General features: G+C 39.5%; 3 protein-coding genes across 5 annotated transcripts; 1 reads left to right on the forward strand and 2 right to left on the reverse strand.

The window, feature by feature from the left end:
- Positions 1-8,885: 8,885 nt before the first annotated feature.
- On the reverse strand, positions 8,886-10,680 carry LOC145132812 (DNA-directed RNA polymerase). Its single transcript, XM_079067727.1, has 6 exons — positions 10,505-10,680; positions 10,054-10,205; positions 9,841-9,950; positions 9,630-9,715; positions 9,277-9,378; positions 8,886-9,189 (listed from the first exon to the last, which is right to left on the reverse strand). The coding sequence occupies exons 1-6, from the start codon at positions 10,612-10,614 to the stop codon at positions 9,069-9,071; spliced, it is 681 nt and encodes a 226-aa protein (XP_078923853.1). The 5' UTR covers positions 10,615-10,680; the 3' UTR covers positions 8,886-9,068.
- A 1,843-nt stretch (positions 10,681-12,523) lies between these two features.
- On the forward strand, positions 12,524-19,027 carry LOC145133671 (WAT1-related protein At5g40230-like). 3 transcript variants are annotated; one of them, XR_013718676.1, is made up of 8 exons: positions 12,524-12,944; positions 13,030-13,095; positions 13,613-13,726; positions 13,847-14,051; positions 14,135-14,293; positions 14,370-14,521; positions 14,612-14,825; positions 18,908-19,027. XR_013718676.1 is itself a non-coding variant. In XM_079068609.1 (8 exons), the coding sequence occupies exons 2-8, from the start codon at positions 12,757-12,759 to the stop codon at positions 14,760-14,762; spliced, it is 1,035 nt and encodes a 344-aa protein (XP_078924735.1). In that variant the 5' UTR covers positions 12,524-12,617; positions 12,707-12,756; the 3' UTR covers positions 14,763-14,988. The 3 variants fall into 3 exon arrangements, 1 of the variants encoding a protein (XP_078924735.1); XR_013718675.1 differs by having other exon boundaries at positions 18,820-19,025; XM_079068609.1 differs by lacking the exon at positions 18,908-19,027 and having other exon boundaries at positions 12,524-12,617; positions 12,707-12,944; positions 14,612-14,988.
- A 1,094-nt stretch (positions 19,028-20,121) lies between these two features.
- Positions 20,122-21,863, reverse strand: LOC145133670 (uncharacterized). Its single transcript, XM_079068608.1, has 2 exons — positions 20,943-21,863; positions 20,122-20,826 (listed from the first exon to the last, which is right to left on the reverse strand). The coding sequence occupies exons 1-2, from the start codon at positions 21,832-21,834 to the stop codon at positions 20,465-20,467; spliced, it is 1,254 nt and encodes a 417-aa protein (XP_078924734.1). The 5' UTR covers positions 21,835-21,863; the 3' UTR covers positions 20,122-20,464.
- Positions 21,864-23,741: the final 1,878 nt, after the last annotated feature.

Below are 23,741 nucleotides of genomic sequence, written 5' to 3' on the forward strand. Positions count from 1 at the left end.
CGGGTAGACTGCAGGCCCGTGCCGGACAAATCTAGTCAGGCCGAAGGCCCAACGAGCGGTCCGGATAGGCTGAAGGCCCCGAGGAGGGCGGTCCAGACGTGCCGAGGGCTCGGAGAGTGGTCCAAATAGACTGAGGACCGGGATTTGGTCTAGTCATACTGATGGCTCATTATGCATGTTGTTTGCTATTATGTTATATGATATGATTATGACTGTATGACGTTGGTATTTTTGGGGTAACTCACTAAGCCTCCGAGCTTACATTTATCGATTATTGTTTCAGGTACTTCTGATAATCGCGGGAAGGCAAAGGCGTGATCGTACCGCTCCTCACATTTTATGATTTTATGATTTGATTATGGGATACTCTGACAATATACTATTTTGAAAACAAGTTTGTAATAATCATGTGTTTTGAAATGTTTTAAAAAGTTTTAAATTGACTCGAATTTTATGGATGTTACAAGTTGGTATCAGAGCCTTGGTTTGAGTGAATTAGAGGAAACACTCAGGTGTCTCCAATCTCAAACTGAGGACAAGGTTATAAAACGATTTTCTTAAAATGTTTTCAAAATAATAAAAGGGAGGATGCAAGTGTACGATCACCCGGAGCTCGTGGATAGACCCCAAAATACCTTACGGGTTATTTGAGTTATGAGATATGAGTAGAAGAGCATGCTAGTACTAGGCTAGGGATCTTTAGGAATTGCATGATAGAATTGCCTGATTATATGATGCCTGATAGCCTAGGGTTTTCCTTATATGAAATTGACATCATTACTGTAGTTGCTTAGTGTATGCATCACGACTGTACATAATTAAGATCTTATAGCCTGGGAATGTTTGGTTTGGCTTTATTTCTTGTTCCTTGTCTGGTTGTGGGCTTAGAGTAGGACCGAGTATTCGAAAGTCTATAGGGTTCAGCGTTATGTATGGTTAGCATACACGAGTGCTACAGGGTTGGTGGAAGTTTCATGGATGGGTAGGTTGTTTGGGATGAGTCCGCCGATTACGAGGTATTTAGCCCTCCTCTAGGAGTGAGGCTTGAGTGCTCGCTATAATTATGTATATTTTTGGGGAGTTGTGATGATACTTGAGACAAACATGGGTAGGTGTGGAAGGTAGTATGGGCCCGTACTACTGAAAGCACAAGACCCATACGCGTAGCAAGGAAGTCACAACCCCTAGGGTTTTGTTAGGAGTTGGTTCCCAGTTCTTTGTATGGATTATCTGATACCTTGTGTTATGTTTCAGAATGGTGATGACCAGGCGCTTTGTGACTGGATCCGGTTCGGGATCAGGAGAGGGCGGACAGGGGGCGCCGACAGCGCCCGAGACTATCGGCCAAATGAGATGGATGACAGGATCCGGGAGATCCTGCATGATGAGGTTGCTGCTTTGTTCCGGGCCGAGTTGCCGGAGATGTTCGGATCTATTAAGACCGCTATGGTGGAGTATTTCAATGATCGCTATGCAGCCCTCACTGAGGCGGCTGCCGTAACAGCTACATCGGTTGTATCGGCGGCAGGGTTGGGAGCCGGACAGGCTTTCCAGTATCGGGACTTTGACAACAAGAAGCCCCCTACTTTTGATGGGACTCAGGACCCCATTAAAGCCATGAGGTGGATGTCTGACGTGGAGGGATGTTTCTTCACATGCTTATGTCTTGGGTCATATTCAGACGAGCAGAGAGCTGTTGTTATTTGGGAGCAGTTCAGGGATATGTTCCGTGCTCGCTACATTCCTCGAGTCGAGCGGGAACGGTTAGCTCAGGAGTTTTTGGAGTTGACACAGGATTGGGAGACGGTGACGAAGATCACCCGTATGTTCACTAAGAGGGCGATGTTCTGCCCGGAGTTTGCTTCTGAGCAAGCTCAGATGACTCGTTATCTGAGCATGCTCAAGAGGGATATTCGACAGTTTGTGGCGACTCGGCGTTGTCATACGCTTCTGGAGTTACAGGAGGCCGCCAGGCGGCGGGAGCTTGAGATTGAGTTACAGCTGAGAGAGCAGGGTCGGGCCCCGACACAGACGCAGCCGACGCCAAAGCGGTCTAAGACCGCTGATTCCAGGACAGGGGGACATCAGGGCCGCACTTGTGGCAAGTGCGGAAAGGGCCACACGGGGGTTTGTAGGTCTGGTAGCGGATGCCGCAAATGCGGCCAGGAGGGGCATTTTGTGAGGGATTGTCGTCAGACGGCCCCGGTTCAGGGTATGAGGATCTGCTACCACTGTCATCAGGTTGGTCACGTGAAGACCAACTGTCCACAGCTCGCAGCCAGACCGGCACAGGCTCCAGCGCCAGCTACATTGAGGATTACTGACGGGAGTCAGGGTCGAGCAGTGCCCCCGAGGGCCCAAGGGCGTGCCTTCCATCTTACAGCGGAGGAGGCCAGGGCAGCACCAGATGTGGTTGCTGGTATGTTTCTATCCTCTATCTCATTTATTATATATGTTTTATGCTTATCAGTTGTACCTGTGATTAGGTACGTTTTTAGTGAACTCCTTGCCTGCTTTGGTTCTATTTGACTCGGGGGCGAGTCGGTCTTTCATATCTCAGACTTTTAGTAGGGAGTTTGGTGCGCCAGCGGGCGAGCTAGAGTGTCCGTTGCGAGTCTCTATCGCCAACGAACACGAAGTTTCTGCTTCTTCGGTCTATCGAGGGTGCGAGTTGGAGATCTTCGGAGTAACCTTTCCGATAGATTTGATACCGATTCCCATGGGGGAGGTGTGCGTGATCGTAGGGATGGATTGGCTTAGTTGCTTTGGTGTCATGATAGATTGCGAGGGCCAGAGAGTAGTGGTTTGAACCCCAAGTGGGGGAGAACTGATTGTTTATGGCGAGGGCACCAGAGTGGGTTCAGGGTTTTGTTCAGATGCCAGGGCTCGGCAGTACATTCAGAACGGGTGTGCGGGTTATCTAGCGTACGTGGTTGATACGTTGTCCAGGGAGCAGGTTTCATTTTCAGAGGTTCCGGTGGTCAGAGAGTTTACCGATGTGTTTCCGGAGGAGTTACCCGGAGTACCGCTGAAGAGGCAGTTCGAGTTCAAGATTGACCTAGTGCCAGGCGCGACCCCTATCGCCAAGGCGCCGTACCAGTTGGCACTACCAGAGATGCAGGAGCTGTCATCACAGCTGCAGGAACTGCTGGGCAAGCAGTTCATTCGACCTAGCAGTTCCCCATGGGGAGCACCAATACTCTTCGTCAGGAAGAAGGATGGTTCGCACCGGATGTGCATTGATTACCGGGAGTTGAATAAGTTAACGGTGAAAAACCGTTATCCACTCCCGAGGATAGATGATCTTTTCGATCAATTGCAGGGTGCGTCTTGGTTTTCCAAGATAGACTTGAGGTCTGGGTATCATCAGGTCAGGGTCAGAGAGGATGACGTGGAGAAGACCGCGTTCCGAACTCGTTATGGACATTACAAGTTCGTGGTGATGCCGTTTGGGGTCACCAACGCGCCAGCAGTATTCATGGACCTGATGAATCGGGTCTGCAGATCGATGCTCGATCGCTCGGTCATAGTGTTTATCGACGATATCTTGGTGTATTCCAAGACCCGAGAGCAGCATGAGGAGCATCTACGGGAGTTATTGGGAGTGCTGAGGCGAGAACGGCTTTATGCCAAGTTCTCGAAATGCGAGTTTTGGTTACGAGAGGTCTAGTTCCTGGGACACCTCGTTAACCAGGAGGGGATTTTGGTCGACCCGGCCAAAATCGAAGCAGTTATGCAGTAGGAGGTTCCGAAATCTCCCTCAGACATCAGGAGCTTTTTGGGATTGGCAGGGTACTACCGGAGATTCATACATGATTTCTCCAAGATTGCAGTACCCCTCACTCGTCTGACGAGGAAGGGGTGGATTTCCGGTGAGGCCCTTAGCAGCAGAGGGCGTTTGAGACCCTCAGACAGTGTCTATGCGAGGCTCCAGTCTTGACTCTTCCGGAGGGAGTTGAGGATTTTGTGGTGTTCTGTGATGCGTCCATCACGGGACTAGGAGCAGTCCTCATGCAGAGGGGACGGGTGATAGCTTATGCATCGCGGCAGTTGAAGCCGCATGAGACGAGATACCCTACGCATGATTTAGAGCTGGGAGCGGTGGTGTTCGCTCTCAATATATGGAGACATTACCTATATGGTGTCCGTTGTACCATTTACACGGATCACAAGAGTTTGAGGCATATTATGGATTAGCCAAACTTGAACATGAGACAACGCAAATGACTGGATGTAGTTAGGGACTACGATTGCGAGATCCTTTACCACCCCGGTAAAGCGAATATGGTGGCGGACGCTCTGAGCCGCAAGTCGGCTGGGTCTTCCACCCCAGCGATATGTATGAGGATAGCAGTGGATTCTCCGCTTGTGAGTTTGATCAGAGATGCTCAGGTCGAGGGCATGCGGCCAGAGAACTGGAAGCTGGAGAGGATTAGGGGTGAGAACGCCCGGTTTGTGCAGGATAGCCGGAGATTATTAACCCGATGCGTTCGGGTGTGGGTTCCGATGTCTGGTGGGGTCAGATAGACAATCATGGAGGAGGCTTATAAGTCTCACTTCTCTATTCACCCGGGGGCCACCAAGATGTACCAGGATTTGAGTTTGAGCTACTGGTGGCCGTGCATGAAGCGAGAAATCGCTTGGTACGTCGAGAGGTGCTTGACCTGTAGGATGGTCAAGGCCGAACATCAGAGGCCGCATGGCAAGCTGCAGCCCCTGGAGATTCCCATGTGGAAATGGGAGCAGGTCACGATGGATTTTATTACCAAGTTGTCGAGAACGGCGAAGGGGTTTGATGTTATATGGGTCATCGTGGATCGATTGACCAATAGTGCCCATTTCTTGGCCATACGGGAGAGTTCATCGGCCGAGAAGTTGGCCGACGTGTACGTCTGTGAGATCGTGGCTCGCCATGGGGTTCCGATCTCTATCGTCTCCGACCGGGACGTTAGGTTTACCTCCCGTTTCTGGCAGAAGTTCCACGAGGAACTGGGCACGCGGCTGCACTTTAGCACTGCATTCCATCCGCAGACCAACGGTCAGAGCGAGCGGACCATTCAAACCCTCAAGGATATGTTGAGGGCTTGTGTTATTGATTTCGATGGGAGCTGGGATTCCCACCTACCCCTTGCAGAGTTCACCTACAACAACAGCTACCATTCCAGCATTGGCGCTCCGCCTTTCGAGCTATTGTACGGGTGGAGATGTCTTACCCCGGTTTCTTGGGGTGAGGTCGGGCACAGGGTGATGGGACGGACGGAGGTAGTCTTCCAGACTACCGAGAAGATTCAACAGATTAGGCAGCGACTGCAGACCGCTTAGAGTCGACAAAAGAGTTACGCCGACAGACGCTGATCGGAGCTAGAGTTTAAGGTGGGTGATATGGTTCTCCTGAAGGTCTCACCCTGGAAGGGTGTGATCCGCTTCAAGAAGAGGGGGAAATTGGGTCCCCGTTACATTGGGCCGTTCAGGATCATTGCCAGGGTTGGCAAGGTGGCCTACAGGCTAGAGCTACTAGAGGAGCTTAGTCGGATCCACAACACTTTCAACGTTTCGCAGTTGCGAAAGTGCATTATGGATCAGGAGGCGGTGGTGTCGCTGGATGATATTCAGGTCAATGAACGCCTGAATTACGTGGAGAGGCCTGTGGCCATACTAGAGAGGAAGATGAAAGTTTTGCGGAACAAGGAGATACCTTTGGTAAAGGTACAATGGGAGCATCGTAGGGGGTCCAAGTGGACGTGGGAGCCAGAGGCAGAGATGCGGGAGCATTATCCGGAGTTGTTCATCACAGCGGACTTCGAAGACGAAGTCTAGTTCAAGTGGGGGAGAATTGTAACGCCCCGATTCTCAGGTATTAACATTTTGGCTTTATTTTTTTTAAGTTTCAATGTCTACTCGGCGAGTTGGATGCCCTCACTAGTCGAGTAGTAGCGGGTTTGGGACGCGGGTTTAAGTGACCAACTCGCCGAGTCGGATGAGTGACTCGACGAGTTGGAGCTGGAGGGTGAAACCCTAATTTCCGGGGTTTTGCACCCTATTTAAAGAATCATAAGCCTCCTTCAGCCTCTTTACAGTCCCTTGAGAGCTCAGCAAAACCCTAATTCGTGTGAGTGTACTCCATCTGTATTCTTAAGCTTGGGAAGAGGATTTTTGGTGGGAAGAAGCTTGGAGATCAAGTGACTAGGAGCAAGGAACGTGTGGAACCAGAAATCTACCTCAGTTGGCATCCTTTTTGGAAGGTATTAAGTCGTTATCCTAACCCCTTTTCATTCTAGATCTATTTTGGGTGGATTTTAGGGCTTTTCTAGCTTATTAGGAAGCCTTTCTTGTGTTTGAGCTCAGATTTGAGGTTGCAACCTCAGATCTGAACTCTCTTGGGTCTCTAAGTCCATAAAGTTTCCAGCTCTTGCAAGAATGAGACTCTCCTAAGGTGTAAAGCTCAATTAGAAGCTTAGATTGGCCATTTAGAGTCTCTAGGGCCTTGCATGCACGTAAAGTTTGCAACTTTACATGATTAACATGCCTTAGAAGCTTGGATCTGCAATATGGAGCCGTTGCATGGATTAAAAAGTACCTGTATGGATGAAGTTCTGAAGGGACTCGGCGAGTTGCATAGTCAACTCGGCGAGCCACATGAAGATGGTCCTGTACTCGACGAGTTGGATGAACAACTCGGCGAGTCCGATGAAGATTGCTTAGGGCTCGGCGAGTCAGTCGAATGACTCGACGAGTCGTCTAGGGTTTCTCCCAACCTTTGGACACGCATGAACTCGACGAGTTATAGGGGAACTCGACGAGTCAACCAAAGATTTCACGACTTCTCGAGTTCAGGAAGGACTCGACGAGTTGGTGAACTACACTCGACTATTCGGGTCAACATGGACTGTTGACTTTGACTGTGGACTTTAACTTTGACCAAAGGTTGACCAGTCGACCTCTGGGGGCATTTTGGTAATTTGGAAATTTATGGAAAAGGGTTTTATGGTTACTATAGGTGGTGGAGTTCGTGTTGGTGATTCGAGAGTTGAGCCTATCACTTCGGTGCGACATTTGGGAGGTGAGTTATCCTCACTATATCAACAGGGTCTACAGCATCAAGGCCGACCGTTTATGATTTACATCCTGAATTAGGATGGTCGCTATGTTACTACTATGTTAGATTTTATCCTGGTTTAGTATGGTTGCTATGTTAGATTACATCCTGGTTTGGGATGGTTGCTATGTTATTGTTATGCTAGATTTCATCCTGGTTTAGGATGGTTGCTATGTTAGATTACATCCTGGTTTCGGATGGTTGCTATGTTAGATTTCATCCTGGTTTAGGATGGTTGCTATGCTAGAGATCGGTTAGATCGGTATACTGGTTATAGGATGGTTGCCATGTTAGTGATCTGTTAGATATGCATGTTTACTTGTTTATATGTATGTACACATGTTTGTTGGTTTGGGGAAAGGGTTGAGGCAGGTCCTGCTGTATGCAGTAGGCCAAGACACCCTGGGCGGACCGGGTAGACTGCAGGCCCGGGCCGGGCAAATCTAGTTAGGCCGAAGGCCCAGCGAGCGGTTCAGATAGGCTGAAGGCCCCGAGGAGGGCGGTCCAGACGTGCCGAGGGCTCGGAGAGTGGTCCAGATAGACTGAGGACCGGGATTTGGTCTAGTCATACTGATGGCTCATTATGCATGCTGTTTGCTATTATGTTATATGATACGATTATGACTGTATGACGTTGGTATTTTGGGGGTAACTCACTAAGCCTTCGAGCTTACATTTATCGATTATTGTTTCAGGTACTTCTGATGATCGCGGGAAGACGAATGCGTGATCGTACCGCTCCTCACATTTTATGATTTTATGATTTGATTATGGGATACTCTGACAATATACTATTTTGAAAACAAGTTTGTAATAATCATGTGTTTTGAAATGTTTTAAAAAGTTTTAAATTGGCTCGAATTTTATAGATGTTACAAGTTGGTATCAGAGCCTTGGTTTGAGTGAATTAGAGGAAACACTCAGGTGTCTCCTTAAGACCACCAAAAGCAGTAAAATTAGAAAAAAAAAAGAAAGAAAAAAAAGAAATTGAAACAAAAACAAAAAACGGTGGAAATCAGAAAGGAAAACAAACCTTTGTCGGTGGAGAAGTACGTCGGGAACTCAGAACGTCGTCGGTGGAGCAGGTACACCAGTGAGGAGCTGGAAATCACTCTGGTTGAAGAAGTGGGGTGCACCGGTGGTTAATAGTCGATGGAAGATGCAAAACGAGTCTACAGTCGCCGGAAAAGCGTTGAAATTGCCGGAAGAACGAGAGACAAATGGAGTGGATGTGGCAACTGATCTCGATCTGCTACCTGGAGGGGAACAAAAAGGTGACCCTTTAGGGGCGCGCCTTTAGCGACGCCGATTTAACCATTAGCGGCGCCACGTTGGAGAGAAAACACGCGCCAATTTTTTCGTTAACCCCATCCGTCGGATCAAGATGTAATCTTAGGGCCAGGACTTGATCCGGAGGCATTCAGACGGATCGCCGGTACCACCCTTTAGAGACGATGCTATTAGCGGCGGCAGGGACCTTTAGCGACGACAAAAACGCGAATTATCAGATGTCGTCCCTAAAGGTACATGTCGTCGCTAATGGTGGCGCCCCTAAAAGTTATATTTCTTGTTGTGATATTCGATACTATTTTCCTCCAATGGTGTAGAAATTCACTAAAGATGGCTTGAGAGACATTTCTTTGCCTTTGATGAATGTTAATACACCATTACCATTTACGATGCACTTTGTTTTACTTGTGTTCAAAAGAAACAGATATCTTAAACAGAATTCCACAAAACAACATTATTTTCTTTGGGAGCCGACATTACATTCGTATTGATTGAAGAGTTTAGTGGCAATTTTAAAATTAGCAACTTTGCTGGAGACTACCATCAACTACAACAATACAAAAATTGGCATACATGGCATTGAATTTTATCCAACTCATCATTTAACTACTGCTGTACCAACATATACCCCCTCAAGAATTACCTACTTGCTTACAAATCACAACAATTCAATGAAAATATTTCACATGCCATTTCTACTGTGTTGTTTCTTCTTTGACTTCTTCACCCGATGCTTATCAGCAAATGAATCCTCTGACACTTTGTCATTCTGCATTTCAACTTCTCTCCTCTTCTTGGTATTACTGGAGCCAAATAATTAATAATAATGTCAAAAAAACTTGATGCTTATTCAAATCAAAAATCATTTTATAACATGTTAATAAAATAACCTCTCAGTATGTGCCTCTTCTGCAGGTTTATCCAACCAGCTAACACTTCCTGTGTGATTTGGAAGCAATGATCCGGATATATGAAGTATTTCCTCATCAAAACTAGAATCAACTTTCAAGGTCAGGTCATTTATAAATTTGACTGAATTTGCATAAGTTGGATGAAAAACATAAATTTCTGTAGCAATCAAAATGTAAATGCCCAAAAATCACATACAATCCAAACTAGTACAAGAATAAGAAAAGTCTCAGAAAGGTCTACCAAAGCTTCAAGGCAACAAAAAATGTTGCTGTGCATAAACTTGATTATGAAGAAAAAACATAACTTGAAAAAAAAAAGAAGAATTTATCACCTCTTGACAACAAAACGTAGAATGGTTCCAATCTCTATCTTATGGCGCTTATTAACTGTGCTACCATATACTTCCTTCCCATGTTTCTGAAACAAGAAAATTTCAAAAAGTATTGTTGGCATTAGTTTTGCAATTTCACCACAACTTATTCCTGAGTGGATGGAAAAAAAAGAGGGGATCTTTTCAAACACAATAATAGCCTTTCACTTACAACTTTGTAACTAAATTCTTCACGAATATCTTCTTCTATAATGGTTGCTGATGAGAAACCAAGAACAACAATGTGTATAGACTGTTCTGCAAGTTTCACCACCTTTCCTTCTGTAAAAATGATTATTGGGATATTTAAGAAACAAAACAAGAATCTAGCATCAGGTAAATATAAGCAATGTTACATATCATGAGAGCTATCAGTGGATTGTACCTAAAAGCATATCTGGTTTTGGATAGAAAAGTAAGAGTTGTGCTTGTAGTCTCACACCAAAGTAAGGATTCAAGCCTGGAAGAATCTTTGCCAACTCTTTTTGAGTAGAAGCACTGTAAGCCAACAGAACACCATCGAATGTTTCATTGAACCTACAAAAACAAGTCCATATAATAACACTGATGATATGAACCTATCTTCCTTAAACGGACTTGTGTTATATAATAACAACATCTAAAATCATTGATCCATTCAGATCATCATTTAAAACATGGCTTTCTGTGACAAACAGAGCTGCCTAAAAGTTCAGTTTATATGCATGTACATGCATCGGTTTAATCTTCTTTAAGTATAGATATAAATCGATATTATTTCCCCCCAATTGTGTACAATGACATGAAAAACAAAGTACTCGAGTTCGATAAGATGCATCAAAAGGAAGAAGAATTACTTGAAAAGCATTGAACTTAGTTCACCGAAGATGGCTTGAGACACATTTTTGGACTTTGAGGGATGTAAATACAGCACCAATTCGGCATCAGATACCTTCAATCCCTCCATTGATGTTGTTATAGCTGAAACATCAAATCCCTAAACTATAAACCCTAGTTTCCAGGGTTTTAACATCGTACATCGACGCCTGTCTATTTGGTAATTCGGAAGGATGCGGGCCTGCTTAAATGGGCCATATTAATATGGGCTATAATCTCTGAATCTATTCGGAAAACTTTTATAATTTTACTCATAAAATTAAAAGATGTAAAACTGTAAATACTAAATACTTATTTTCTTTGTTTGGCTACCGGAATTGAAAGTTTTGATCAAATTGGAATTGGGACTCCAAATCTCCAATATGTAAACCAAGCAATAGAATGAAATTAATTCGTTTTAATTTTTTTTGTTAATTAAAGGTATTATTTATTTTTATTATTTTTATTTTTTTAGAACGACGGTAATTAAAGGTATTATTAATTATAATTCATATATATTTTATTTTTTTAAATTCAATTTTCCAAATATAATTCTTTTCAAACTATCATGCAAACTAAAATGCCCTTTTGCTGACTTGAATATCTTTTTCTTTTGAATCTTAACAAATTCTTCCATGTTATAAAAAAATTAGTTACTTAAACTTTTTTATTTAAGAAAAAAAAACCCAAAATCCAATCTAGTAAACACCAAATAAAGTCTTTGTTATACATCCATTTGAAACTAATAAAATAACTGATGGTTTATTTTTTACTGCTATTTGGATAAGATATTATACAAATAAGTGCTATTTGTTAGGAAGAAATATTATATAAATAGATTTTATTTCTTTTTTGGCCTCAAATTAACATAGATAAAAAAAGTAGGTGTTTGTTTAGTAACTGCTTGAACATAGATATCGATTGCATAGCCTATATAGAACTAAAAAGATATTACATGATATTATTAAATTCTAGAAACATTAATTGATATTCCAAAAAACCACTACCAACATAGATATAATATTTGACATAAGATTTTTAATTTAAGTTATTGGATAGAGTTTTTTTAACTTTTAGTTTTTTAAGAAAAACTCGAAAAGAAAAAGTTTTGTTTCACGACATGAGTTTTTAGATTTTATTTTAAACAAAAAGTTGTGAATTCAAAAGCTATTTCAAATAGCCTTTATTTTTTCAGACCTTTTAGAAACTGCTTCATAAGCTACATCTACTTTTTTTCAAACATTTCTGTATAAAAGTTACAACTTCAAGTCTACAACTACGAGACGTTTATTAGATAGTGAGTGGGTAAGAGAGGTGTTTGGTCTGTCTCCGAATGTGGGCCTAGAAGCATTAGCTGAGTCTCAGAATATTCCCGAGGGTTCTCAGGATAAAGACAACCTTAAGGTGCTAACGGAGCTTCCAGTCCATGAAGGTGCTTGCTTTATTGGTTGGCAGCTTGGTTATAGTCGTTATGAAGAATGAAGGAGCTCACTTCCACGACATGGGAAAGGATCATGGGATGAGGAATACGCCATCGCCGACGTCCGGGTATGGATTACTGGAGTGAAGGGATTGGCGCGAACCAGAGTGTGCTTCGAGACCATCTTTCTCTCAGGAAAAACAATGAACATGGGACGATTTCTGCTAGCATATCATCCGCAAAGACATTCCTCAAGCATAGAATATCAGGATTTGAGCCCTTGAACTGACTTTTCGAACCCTTACATTCTAGAAAGCCTGATTCAGCCATCATCGAACAGCTTTTAACCAGCCTGACATTCGAGATTCCGGTTAATCCTGAAAAACATCTCTTATGTTTATCCGATAATGAAACACTAATTTTAACCACATAAAAAGATATAACTGTTTTAACAGATATAAAAGTAATATAATTATCTCATAAAGATAGTTTAATTATTTTCTAAAGATAAAAAATAATATGTTTGGTTTTTATTTCAGGCTTCTCTATTCAAATTAAAAAATATTTAGCAGCCCCATGAGTCAATGAATTACTCCGCATGATAATACAGAAGAAACGAGTCGTATGGTCTAGCCGTTGTAACCCGCATCTTCCCGGATAATTCAATTTCACCGGTAACACTTCAGTCAACTCTGGATCATCGGATAGGTCATAGAAGGAGTTTGGTGAAGTTTTTCTCTTAACATTTAGATAATCCTTCCAGATCTCCCTTTTCCAGTCGCAGAGATCAAGGGGGAAACACAGAGATCAGAGATGAGTAGAACTTGTTACAATGATGTATTGCCATTTTCAGCAATGATGCTGATCGAATGCATTATTGTAGGCGGAAACACATTATTTAAATCGGCAACTTCTCAAGAGATAAATTCATACGTTTTCACCACTTATGTCTTCCTTGTCGGCTTCCTTTTCCTCTTGCCTTGTCCATTCATCGTCCGCAGGCAATTTTAATTATTATAGCTCGTTAATTCCCTATTATGCAGGAACCTCTAGTTCGAATTGAATTTCTTGTTTCAATTTGTGCAGAAAATCAAGCATCCCGCCACTGAAGTTCGCCATTGTTGCCAAGCTTTTCCTTCTTAGCTTGATTGGGTAAACCAACTTGATCTGAGTCTTACCATCTTTAGAATTTGTTGAATTTGCTATTTTGACTCTTTCAAATTAATTGGGACTTGGGAGGAGGAATATTCTAGTCTACTAGTATCAAGGGTTGGTGGAACCCTAATCTTTTATAAGCATTGACCTGAATTTCCAGGAATTGCAATGCGCGGATTTGGTAAAAGAATTCAATTTTTGCAATTAAACAATGTACCATTTCCAATTCAAGTAGGATATAAGACAACTAAAAAGAAACACAGAAATTCACACTTATGTTAGCTATGATTCTTAAACTCAGGAACCTCAGCTGTACAGGTAAATTGGATCTATATTTCTGCTGTACTTCATGTCAAAATGTACTTCTGCTGTCTTATATCTCTTTATTTCCCTTTCATACATCCCTGTGATTACAGGTTTCTTCTGTAGGTTACTCATATTAGCATGTCTTGATTGTTGTTCTCTATTTTCGATTCAATCATCAATATAATGATTGAAATGCTGTAAATTGCAGATACATGTCTCAGATATTTGGATATGTTGGTATCAAGTACAGTTCTCCAACACTTTCTTCAGTTATGAGCAATCTGGCACCTGCTTTCACCTTCATTCTTGCATTCTTCTTCAGGCACTCTTCCAAAATCATTAATTCTGCACATTATGACCAGAAAACATGAAAGAATTTTGTCATCAAGTCTTTCTCTTTTACTTCCGTTTCAAAAGCAATTATTTTTTTTTTGGTCTGTAGGGTGGAACAACTGAATTTGCGAAGCTATAGCAGCCAAGCAAAAATTGTGGGAACTGTAGTGTCAATATCTGGTGCACTGGTAGCAACACTGTATAATGGCCCATCAGTTACCATGTTATCTGATTCATCAAGCTTATATTGGATTATTGGTGGAATTTTACTTGCAAGTCAAAATTTCCTACTTTCATTTGTTTTGGTTTCTCAGGTACCAAAATTGTAATTTCTAATGTTAGCATAATACTTATTATTTATAGCAAACTTGAGTGTTTTCAGCAACCCTGTACGTAGGCACAAATCATGATCCTGTATCCAGTGGAACTAATGGTTGTTTTCATCTTTGGGTTAAGTGGAATGATTGTAGCAGCCTTTGCAGGGTTGATTATGGTGAGAGATTTGGATGCATGGAAACTAAAACCTGATAAGATGCTGGCTTCTATAATTTACATGGTAAGAAACTAACTTTCTTTTTGTTGTTACATTAAACATTCTGTCCTTGTGAAAGTCTTGGTTTTGTTGTTTATAGGGGATCTCTACTGGATTTTTAAGTGGTTTGATTCAAGTATGGGCTTTGAGATTGAAAGGACCTGTGTATGTAGCCATGTTCAAGCCATTGTCGATTGTGATTGCAGTTGCTATGGGTGTCATATTCCTTGGTGATTCACTCCATCTCGGAAGGTCATTCCAACTTCTTCTTCTTCTTCTTCTTCTTCTTTTTATTGAAATATCATTCCTCAGTGTCAAAATTGAACTCAAATTTTGGTGCAGTGTTGTTGGGGGCCTAATTATATCATTAGGGTTCTATGCTGTTCTATGGGGAAAAGCAAAAGAAGATGGTGGTGTTCATTACAATGAAGCATCATCATCTCCCCAAACCAGCCCTCTGCTGCAAGAACATGCTCTCGAAGAGGGGAAATAATGAGAACACCCCCCCTGCTGGAATCAAACAGAGGTTCTACTTGTACACACTAAAGTAACAAAGGTTAGAAATTGTTCTTAACTTATGCTTCAGTTGTATAGCCAAGTTTTTTTTTTCTGCTCTTGGTCCTTTGTGTGTGTAAAATATATATGACATGATAAATGCTTAAGCTTTATCAAAGATGGCCATTTATTCTTAAGGCTTGTAATATAATGTAATTCCACAACTTATTTGTCACTACTTTTGTTAGGGTTCATGAATTGGAGTTTTAGATTAGAGCTGAATACATAGAATCTATTAAAGAAGACGATTGATTACAATATGATTGATAATTAGGAAAAATAGTTAAATACAAAAAAAATATACATACATAGTCCATATACAATAAGTACGTAACATATGTGCTAATCCACCCCCAACGGAAACAGAACAAATGGCACCACATATTTGCTTTGGTTAAGATATCAACCAGTTGATATGTGGTAGAGATCGGGACAATATGAACAGTCTTTCCAATCACATATAGAAGGGTGGTACATGCCTCAATGGTACGAGTAAACAACCCATAATCATGGTGACAAGATGAGAACACAATGATCTGTTGGTGGTGTTGAACTTCTTAAAACAGGCATGTGGTGCTTATTTGTGACCATATAGAGCTTTCAGAATCATGCAGACATGGCATGGTGGATAATAGACTCCATTTGGAGGTAGCGTGTAACACCCTTAGCTAGATCTCCATTGGGGAAGGTCTCTTTGACATCCATATGGTATAGAGTCTAACGACGGATAACTGCAATAGCAATCACCATGCAAACAAAGGTATCTCATGTAAAAAGATCATGTCTCATTGTAGTCGATCTTATACTCTTGATGGAAGTTGTTTGCAACGAGGCATGCTTTATATCAATCAACTATACCATCTAAATTGCAACCTAGTTTTTGTAGACCTGCTTAAAACAAATGATAGACTATTATGGTGGAAGTGGAACAATGTCCTATGTTTGGTTGTTTCCTAAATCTTGTCCTTTGTAGCTTGTTGCCAAAGTGGGTGTTAGATTTTGGGTCTAATAATATCAATATAAACTTTGATAATTCATGATTCGTGATTGCAATCATTTTCTAAAATCTGTAATTTCGACCCTTTTGTCTGGGGTGTCCTGAAATTTGATTTCGAATAATCCAAGAATGTCAATTTAGAAGTCATGCCACTTCCAAATTCGAAACACAAAAAGTACCTTGCTATTTTGCGTTTTGAGAGATAGAGAGAATCGGATGGTCAATTTCGAGTATGAGAAAATTCAACCCTTTTATGGAACATTCACTATGTTTTTATCAAGGGAAGAAAAGTAGTTAAAGGGTGGTTAAATATATTTTGGCGTAAAAAAGGTGGTTAGAAATATGGTTATTCCCGAGCTTACATTTATCATTCCGAGTATGCACTCTTTACCTCCAACATCAGTGAATAAATAGAACTCAACCTATCTCAAAATTAATATTAATTACGCTAAAATATGTTGATAACACCAAAATCATCAACGATGGGTTCATGAAGAGTAGTGCTAAGACCCTCAAATTCATGAGATGTCTCGGAAGTCAGTATTGAAAATGGTTCGATGTTTGATCAATGTTTAAGGAGGTGGTTGGTGCCATGTTATGTAAGTGTGCTGACTCAAAGAGAGAATTCATGGTGGATGATGTATTAGATTAATGCGAGTCCTGGGACATATATGCCTTAATAAAGAAAGGAGTAATCCATGGAGATGTTACGTGAAAATTTTGGGGATCAATAAGAACATCATCTATTCCTAGAATGTAATAGGTCAGGAGTTTCTAAGATGCTTGGATATCCGATTCAACATTGATATCCTTTTTGTGCAACTCCATACCCAAGAAAACAACACAACCAAAAATGAGGCCCCAATTTGGTTGCAGTGGCAAAGCAATGCTTGGATCCTTGTTTTCAAGAGATGACTAAAAAGCCGGTGATCATGGTCCTAAGGAGATGGTGGTAGGTGCCTTGGGGTGCATGAGTGATTCAGTGGGAAAATTCATGGTGGGTAGGGACTCATGTGAGTTAAAAGAATATATACATCGGTAAGAAAATTAACAGTAAGAAAAAGAGCAGATAGATGTTATTTATTCAGAAATTTGGAGATTGATAAGAACATCGTGTGTTCCAATAATATAACATGTTAGAAGTTTCTAAGACGTTTGAAAATCGGATCCCAATATCTATATCCTTTTTTGCTAACTCCATACCTAAAAAGCAACACAACCAAGAGCGAGAATCCATTTTGAAGCAGTTATGTGGTTACATCCTGGTGAAGCATGCAAAACCCATGCTTGACGAAGTTCATATGCGGGCAATGTTTCAAAAGTCGTTAGGCGCTAGTTGGTTGGTCCATCATGCACTCATGACTAGTCGAAAGTTCATATGCGGGCAATGTTTCAAAAGTTGTTGAGGCCAACAAACAAAGAACCTAAATAATCTAACTCATAAATTATGTATAGTAGTAAGAAGGAGGTTGAGTGAGTTTTTATCTACGCAATCCATTTGTAAAAATCAACTTTAAAGTAAAAATGGGGGTTTGTTTGTTTGAACTACTAACTAGTAATTAAAAGTATTTTGCAGGACAAGAAGTTAAATCAACATTCTAGAATATAAAATGAGAAAGACACCAACATTGAGTTTTACCTACAATCCCAAGTAATTAGTTAATCATCAAGATTTATGGTGCAATGGTTTTTTGTTTCAATTTGACTATAGTTATTTAAAAGCTCAAATAACCCAGATTCTTCTTTGGATAAAAAAAAAATCATGAAAGCTCTCAAAATCCCCCTGAATCACAATTCTAAACTAAATAAGCTTAGTTTACATAAGGTAATTAGCATTAAGTTTAAAGAATCATCAAATCCAAATGTAATTTCAAAAGCTTGAGATTACTAGTTTAGAGGATTACAAGCTATGACCTAAATAGATAGTAAAGATCTTGTTCAAATCATTTGTCACTATGAATTTAAGAAACAAATGACAACAATCATACCAACATTTAGAACCAAAGCTTGATTAGCTTCCGTGCCCACATAGAATTTGCAATGACCTTGCGCGGCACGTGCAAGGTTGACTTTCAGCTCTCACTTTGACTTTTGACTCTCCTACACTCCCTTTCTTGCCCCGACTTTGACCTGCTTTGACCAAGAGTTTAGCCCATCTTTTAAGCTCAAAAGCCCATTTCACAATTTCTTCATTAAGCTTCAAAATCATCTTTCCACACGTCCCGAGATCACTTGTTCCGCACCCGACTTCACAATTTCTACAGTTAATCACAAAACACTAGAAAGTTTCTTGAAAGCCATAAAAATAATTAAAACATAAAAATGCATGAGAAAGCAACAATAACTAATGAAAAATGTGCCAAATAATGAATAAAAATGCAAATATCATTCACCATTCCATGGTGGTTGAAGCACCCAATACCGTACCCCGAATAGCATTTCCCAATTCATTAGTCCTCCGTAACCCCCAATTTCCCACACCCTCAAAATTTTAGTTGGCAAAATAACAAGTATAAAATATAAAGTTAAGTGGCTTATGCACCCAAAAAGTTTTAGTTGGAAAAATGGGTTTAAACACTGATTTGGCTTCTTAAATATTTGATATAGATATAAAATATGAATTGGAGCAAGTTTCAAGTTTTGATATATGTCTTTCGATGTGAATATCTCTATGCTCTTTTAATTTTTCAAAATTCACATGGCACCATCATGAGATTTTCTTTGCTGAGATTGCAAACAAGGCATCAACTTTGTTGCTATTATTATATGTTTAATGTTTCCTTTTTTTTTTTTTTTTTCTTTTCTGATATTAAGAGTATCTTGATTATTATTTGGGAAAAGTATTTCTGTTTATCTTATTGCTTGATTTCACTTGTATGCAAAGCATTCACTTCCTATAAACGAGATAAAGTTTAGTTCCTAAATCTTTCTAAAAGAATTAGTATTGTCCGAATGGTAGAACAAGTTCAAACATTCTGGTGCCTTTTTTTTTTCTCAGGTTTGATATGGTTTCTTCTGTCATCAGTAGGATACTCCCATACTTGGTCGTTGTTATTTAGTAACTTATAAGAAAATTTGATTAGCAGGCATTAACTTATATCATATTTGGAGGATGGTTTTTCTAGATCATCGCCGAGTCAAATGGCAATGGATTCCTACAGGCTAAAATTTGATTCATATATTTGTCGAGGTAAAAGCTGAAATAGAAGGTGGTTTGGTTATTCCTTTTCTTAATAACAACTCTAGCATCAAAAGATTATATCATGCAACATGTAATCCAAATTTCATATTTATTTGACTTTCATTCAAAAATAACAATCACCCGAAACAAAATAAGAAAGAATAAGAACAGTTAACTAGTTTCATAATTAGAAATAAATTATTTAGGGATGAACAAAAGGATTGCAAAATTTAGCATGCACAAGGGAATTCCAATTTATTTAGGTGCTGTTTGTTTTGGAAGTGGTTAAATGTCTTTTGTCTTTTTCCATGTTTGCGGAAGAAGACATGCACTTGAGAAACGTCTACCCGACGGAAGGGAAAAGTGCTCAAAAAGTACTTTTGTAGAAAAACAAACGAGGCCTTAATGTATCATCTTACACATAAAAGAGGGAGATATACAAGAAAGAGTAATGACAATTACACAACATATTATGTTTTGTAGCATGTATTTGGTAGAGAAAGCAAAACCTTCATATATTGTTCAAACGCTCACAACATGTGTAATCAACTTCAAACTTACACTCAAGACATTTAAAGATCATCTTGCAGAATAATTGCTCAAAACATATGCTACATAGATCATTCAACACGATACCTTGAGCAAAGGAGAGAGGATGCGGATGACCATCACTATTATGAATGCCCCCAAACTTTATATTCACAAAAAAATAAACGCTTCTCTCAAAGGGGGTGGCATCTATCTTGCACTGAGGTGTGGCACTAAATTTTTTTTTCCGAAAAAATCTAAATTAGTAGTGGCATTCGTATTTTAAGCCGGTGCATCTAATAGAAAAAACATAAAATTTTTTTTACACTACGTGCCGAAATCAGAGCAGTGGCCCGGGACCCCCTGGGCACCACTAAGGTCCGCCACTGGCTGAGGTATTAATGGAGCACAACAACTATGTATAGATTGAATACATTCTTGACAATGATAGAAAGCTTGATGAGGGTTCAAATAATGCTCACAAATTTCACAAAAATATTCACTCTTATGGTTTTCAATAGGGAAGTAACTTAGCTTCATGGGATACTTCTTGTCATACTTGTGCCTAATTGTCTCAGCTAATAACAAAGCACATTCTGGATGTATATAGATATCACAAACTTTGCAACCAAAAAAAGTGTTTTTTTGTTAAAAAGGCTCCGACAGGCATACTGTTTATGAGCTCTCCGACACAAATGACAAGAACCATATTTTTCAACTATTGAAAGAAGGTGATTCGGGTGAGATTTATGTGTGATTTGTTTAGGTATAAAGCCACATGTAACATCAACATAATATCCACATTCTACACAACAATATGCAAATCCGTTGCAAGGCAGATAACAAACAGCACAATCGAACACACCGAAAAATAAAGGAAGGGCATTTGAGTACATGAGAAGCAGAGTATGTTGTGGGTGACCTGGGTGGTTTTCTATTTCTGTGGGTAGTCGAGTGCACCACTCATGGAGAACAAACTTGCAATCTGGTAAAATGGCATGGTTGCCATAATTGGTTTTAAACATCCATTGCATAGCAGTTGGGTCTTTTTCATTGGGTTATGACACATCAATAACAAAGAATCCTTAATCTTTGAGGAGTTGCTTTGTGTCTGATCAACCAAAATCAGAGGGTGTTTATGACTCATGTGTTTTAGGTAATCTACTATATGATGTTGCTGATCTATTTGTTGGAAAAACAAGTGTTTTGGCAAGCTGTAAGATTCATCAGGGAATGGGAGATGAACAAGACCAGGATGGTCAATATCTTCATAAATTTTAATGGTTCTTCCAAGGCCTGATAATAAATCGGAAACAGAAAAACAAGATTGGTTAATGTGTGTGTGTGTGTCAAATAAAGCCACACGTAATAATACATTTAGACGAAAGCAATCGATAAAAGGATTTATTTACCTGCGGACAAGAAGATGGACATGAATGGCTCTCTTCTTGATGTTGCACAATCCAAATGGACATAGTACATACATTTATAGCATTTGTATATCCAAAGATTCTCCATATCGCGAGTATCATAAAAAGGCCGATCACAAACTCTACATTTAGGAAAATATTTAAATGTTTGATCTATCAAGGGGAATGAATATGAAATGGTGACTGGATGAGTATGATGAAAATCATCATCTGTGGTTTGTTGGATTAGCAAACTTTTTGGTTGGAAAACACATTCACTGTGTATGGTGAAACCATTACATGAAGTAGTACATTGATAGAATATCCCTTCATGTCTTCTCCCACAGGCACTACACTCGCATAAAATGGGTTTAGGGATTACACACGTCAGCAAGTGAGGGTGACAAGGATGATGAATGACATTTTTTCCTATTTGCACAGCACACTTCACATCAATGGAGAAATCATGTATATAACATTTGTAAAAACTTTCTCCAGGCTTGTGAGGTCTCTTACAAATCATACATATAGGATCAGAATATGAATCTAAAACTGACTGTGAATATGAAAATGAATATGAAGATAATACCAGGCCAAGAGTATGGTTTGGGTGTGATGGGTGCTCTAACCTTTCAGGGAGCTCAGCACAGAATTTGTGAAGTGAGAAATCATCACATGATAAAGAACCTTCCATAGCCATAATACATTTGTAGTAGTACCTATGATACATATTGATTTCTTCACCACACCTCTCACATGCAACTCGACAACCCTCTTTCATAATTGGATCACCACCCTCAACTTTTTCTTCTTCATCCTCTTCATCTTCATATTGTAGCTGCAAATCAACGAGCTTTAGTGGATGCGAGTGTTCTGATACTTCAACTACGTCCATTATAATTCTAATTCTCTCTTTACAATGATGATGTTACACTCACTCTCTTATTTATAATGAAGAAAGAGTACATATTTGTGGCAAATTACCAAACACCAAACATGTTTCCTTTTTCCATTGTTTACATTTTGCTTCTTTTTTTTGGTTATTAACTTTTTCTTTTTCTAGAGAAGAAATCAGTGAAGCTTTGTAGAAAGTATTTTGTCATAGTAATTTAATTTGCTTTAACTAATTTATTTGTCCCTTATAATATGGAATTGCTGGTAATGACTTTATATCAAGCAATTACATAATTTACGATGCATTTTAGGAATGCTTTATACATCGGTTAGTAAAAAATAAATACATAATTGTAATGTGGGCATTTTTCTAAGTATTAATTATTCTAGATTTGGTTTCATGTTTTGTTCTTTCTTTTAGTTTAATATATATGTAAGGAATAAACATAACTAAAACACACAAAAACATAACTCTTTTGCTTTCTCTTTAACTTTAGTACCACTCCTCTAATAAGCAAGGAATTGAATAAGTGCCAGTTTTAAGTTGAATACTAATCCTGTTTTAATAATTGGTATAGAGGTTAGAGTTGATTCATATGATTTAATTGAGTTTAAAACATCCCAAAATCTTGGTGGAGTTTCCTGTTGAAAGATATCAGATGGGATTGTTTTCCTTTGACCCATAAACAAATATATATGAATTTGAAACAATCAAAATACAAATAAAATTGTTTTTGTATTACAATTGTATAAGTTAGTTACAAAATTCAGCTTCAAAATACCAATGACTTCCAGCCTAGCTGGGAAGAGGTACCGGGTTTAATACCCACGTGGGGTCAGAGGTCGGGAGTTCAATCCCTGCAAAACCCAATTTGGGTGCCTCTTAAACTTGTGCCACATGTGGGGAAATTTTCCCTGGAAACCCCTATGGGGGCTGGGTTTGCCCTGTAAAGGAGCTCGAACCCGGGGTACTCGTTGAAATATGCGAGTAGGCTTCCGTTTAATCATTTGCCGTTTCCAAAAAAAAAAACAAATAATTTTGTATCGAAGTGACTGTCAATCTACAAGATCATATTCATTCAGGTCGATTAGAACAATACAAAATAGGCAGGCAGGCATACCATCTATGGACATACCATTAACTACTCACTACAAATAACAAGTAGATATTTGTCAGGATAAAAGAATCTACAGAGTGAAGGTAAGTACTATATACTTATACTGCAAACCGATCAAAATTTGTTTTTTACAGAAAATATATAAAAATTATTAAAATAATACATGCATAGCAAACGGGTCATAGTTATCAGGATGGTTAACCTATCTCTATGAACTAATTTATGAGATCACATAACTGAAAACTTACCTTCAGTCTTGTGCATCTTCTTCAACCAATTTATTTACATCAAAATTTAAGTTTATTTGATGATATTAAACAAAGTTATTGACTTGCATATATATATATATATATATATATATATATATATATATATATATATATATATATATATATATATATATATATATGGGGATATAGAATATACATTACAGCCTCACCTAAGCTTAGGTACTAAACCTCTAAAATATGTCGTTTTAACTTAGTAAATATACCCGATTTGGTTTTCACTTGGTAAATATATCATCCTCGATAACATTTCTTTCCTCCATTATCGTTTTACTATCCCTGTTTTCTTTCCTTAATTATCGTTTATTACTTCACCCTAATAGACATTACTTTTTTCCACTGTCACGAAGGTCGAAGATAATCAATATTCTTGCTTCCTTATCAAAACTATTTCGTCTATCTTGAATCTACATCATCAAGTGTTAATTGTGAATCCCTTAACTGCAATCTTCATTAAGTAAAACATTGTATTTTCATGAGGTTTAGTACCTAAGCTTAGGTGG

The sequence above is a fragment of the Lactuca virosa genome, chromosome 8 (assembly GCF_052849685.1).
Source record: "Lactuca virosa cultivar CGN04683 chromosome 8, Lactuca_virosa_CGN04683_v6, whole genome shotgun sequence".
Classification (NCBI taxonomy): domain Eukaryota; kingdom Viridiplantae; phylum Streptophyta; class Magnoliopsida; order Asterales; family Asteraceae; genus Lactuca; species Lactuca virosa.

Coding starts and splice junctions, on each gene's coding strand:
- LOC145133671 (XM_079068609.1), top strand. CDS start 12,757: ATGAGTAGAACTTGTTACAATGATGTATTGCCATTTTCAGCAATGATG. Junction 12,945..13,029: donor TGTCCATTCATCGTCCGCAG/GCAATTTTAATT, acceptor CAATTTGTGCAG/AAAATCAAGCATCCCGCCAC. Junction 13,096..13,612: donor TTCCTTCTTAGCTTGATTGG/GTAAACCAACTT, acceptor TGTAAATTGCAG/ATACATGTCTCAGATATTTG.
- LOC145132812 (XM_079067727.1), bottom strand. CDS start 10,614: ATGGAGGGATTGAAGGTATCTGATGCCGAATTGGTGCTGTATTTACAT. Junction 9,716..9,840: donor AAGAATTTAGTTACAAAGTT/GTAAGTGAAAGG, acceptor TTCTTGTTTCAG/AAACATGGGAAGGAAGTATA. Junction 9,190..9,276: donor GAAGAGGCACATACTGAGAG/GTTATTTTATTA, acceptor ATTTGGCTCCAG/TAATACCAAGAAGAGGAGAG.
- LOC145133670 (XM_079068608.1), bottom strand. CDS start 21,834: ATGGACGTAGTTGAAGTATCAGAACACTCGCATCCACTAAAGCTCGTT. Junction 20,827..20,942: donor GTCCATCTTCTTGTCCGCAG/GTAAATAAATCC, acceptor ATTTATTATCAG/GCCTTGGAAGAACCATTAAA.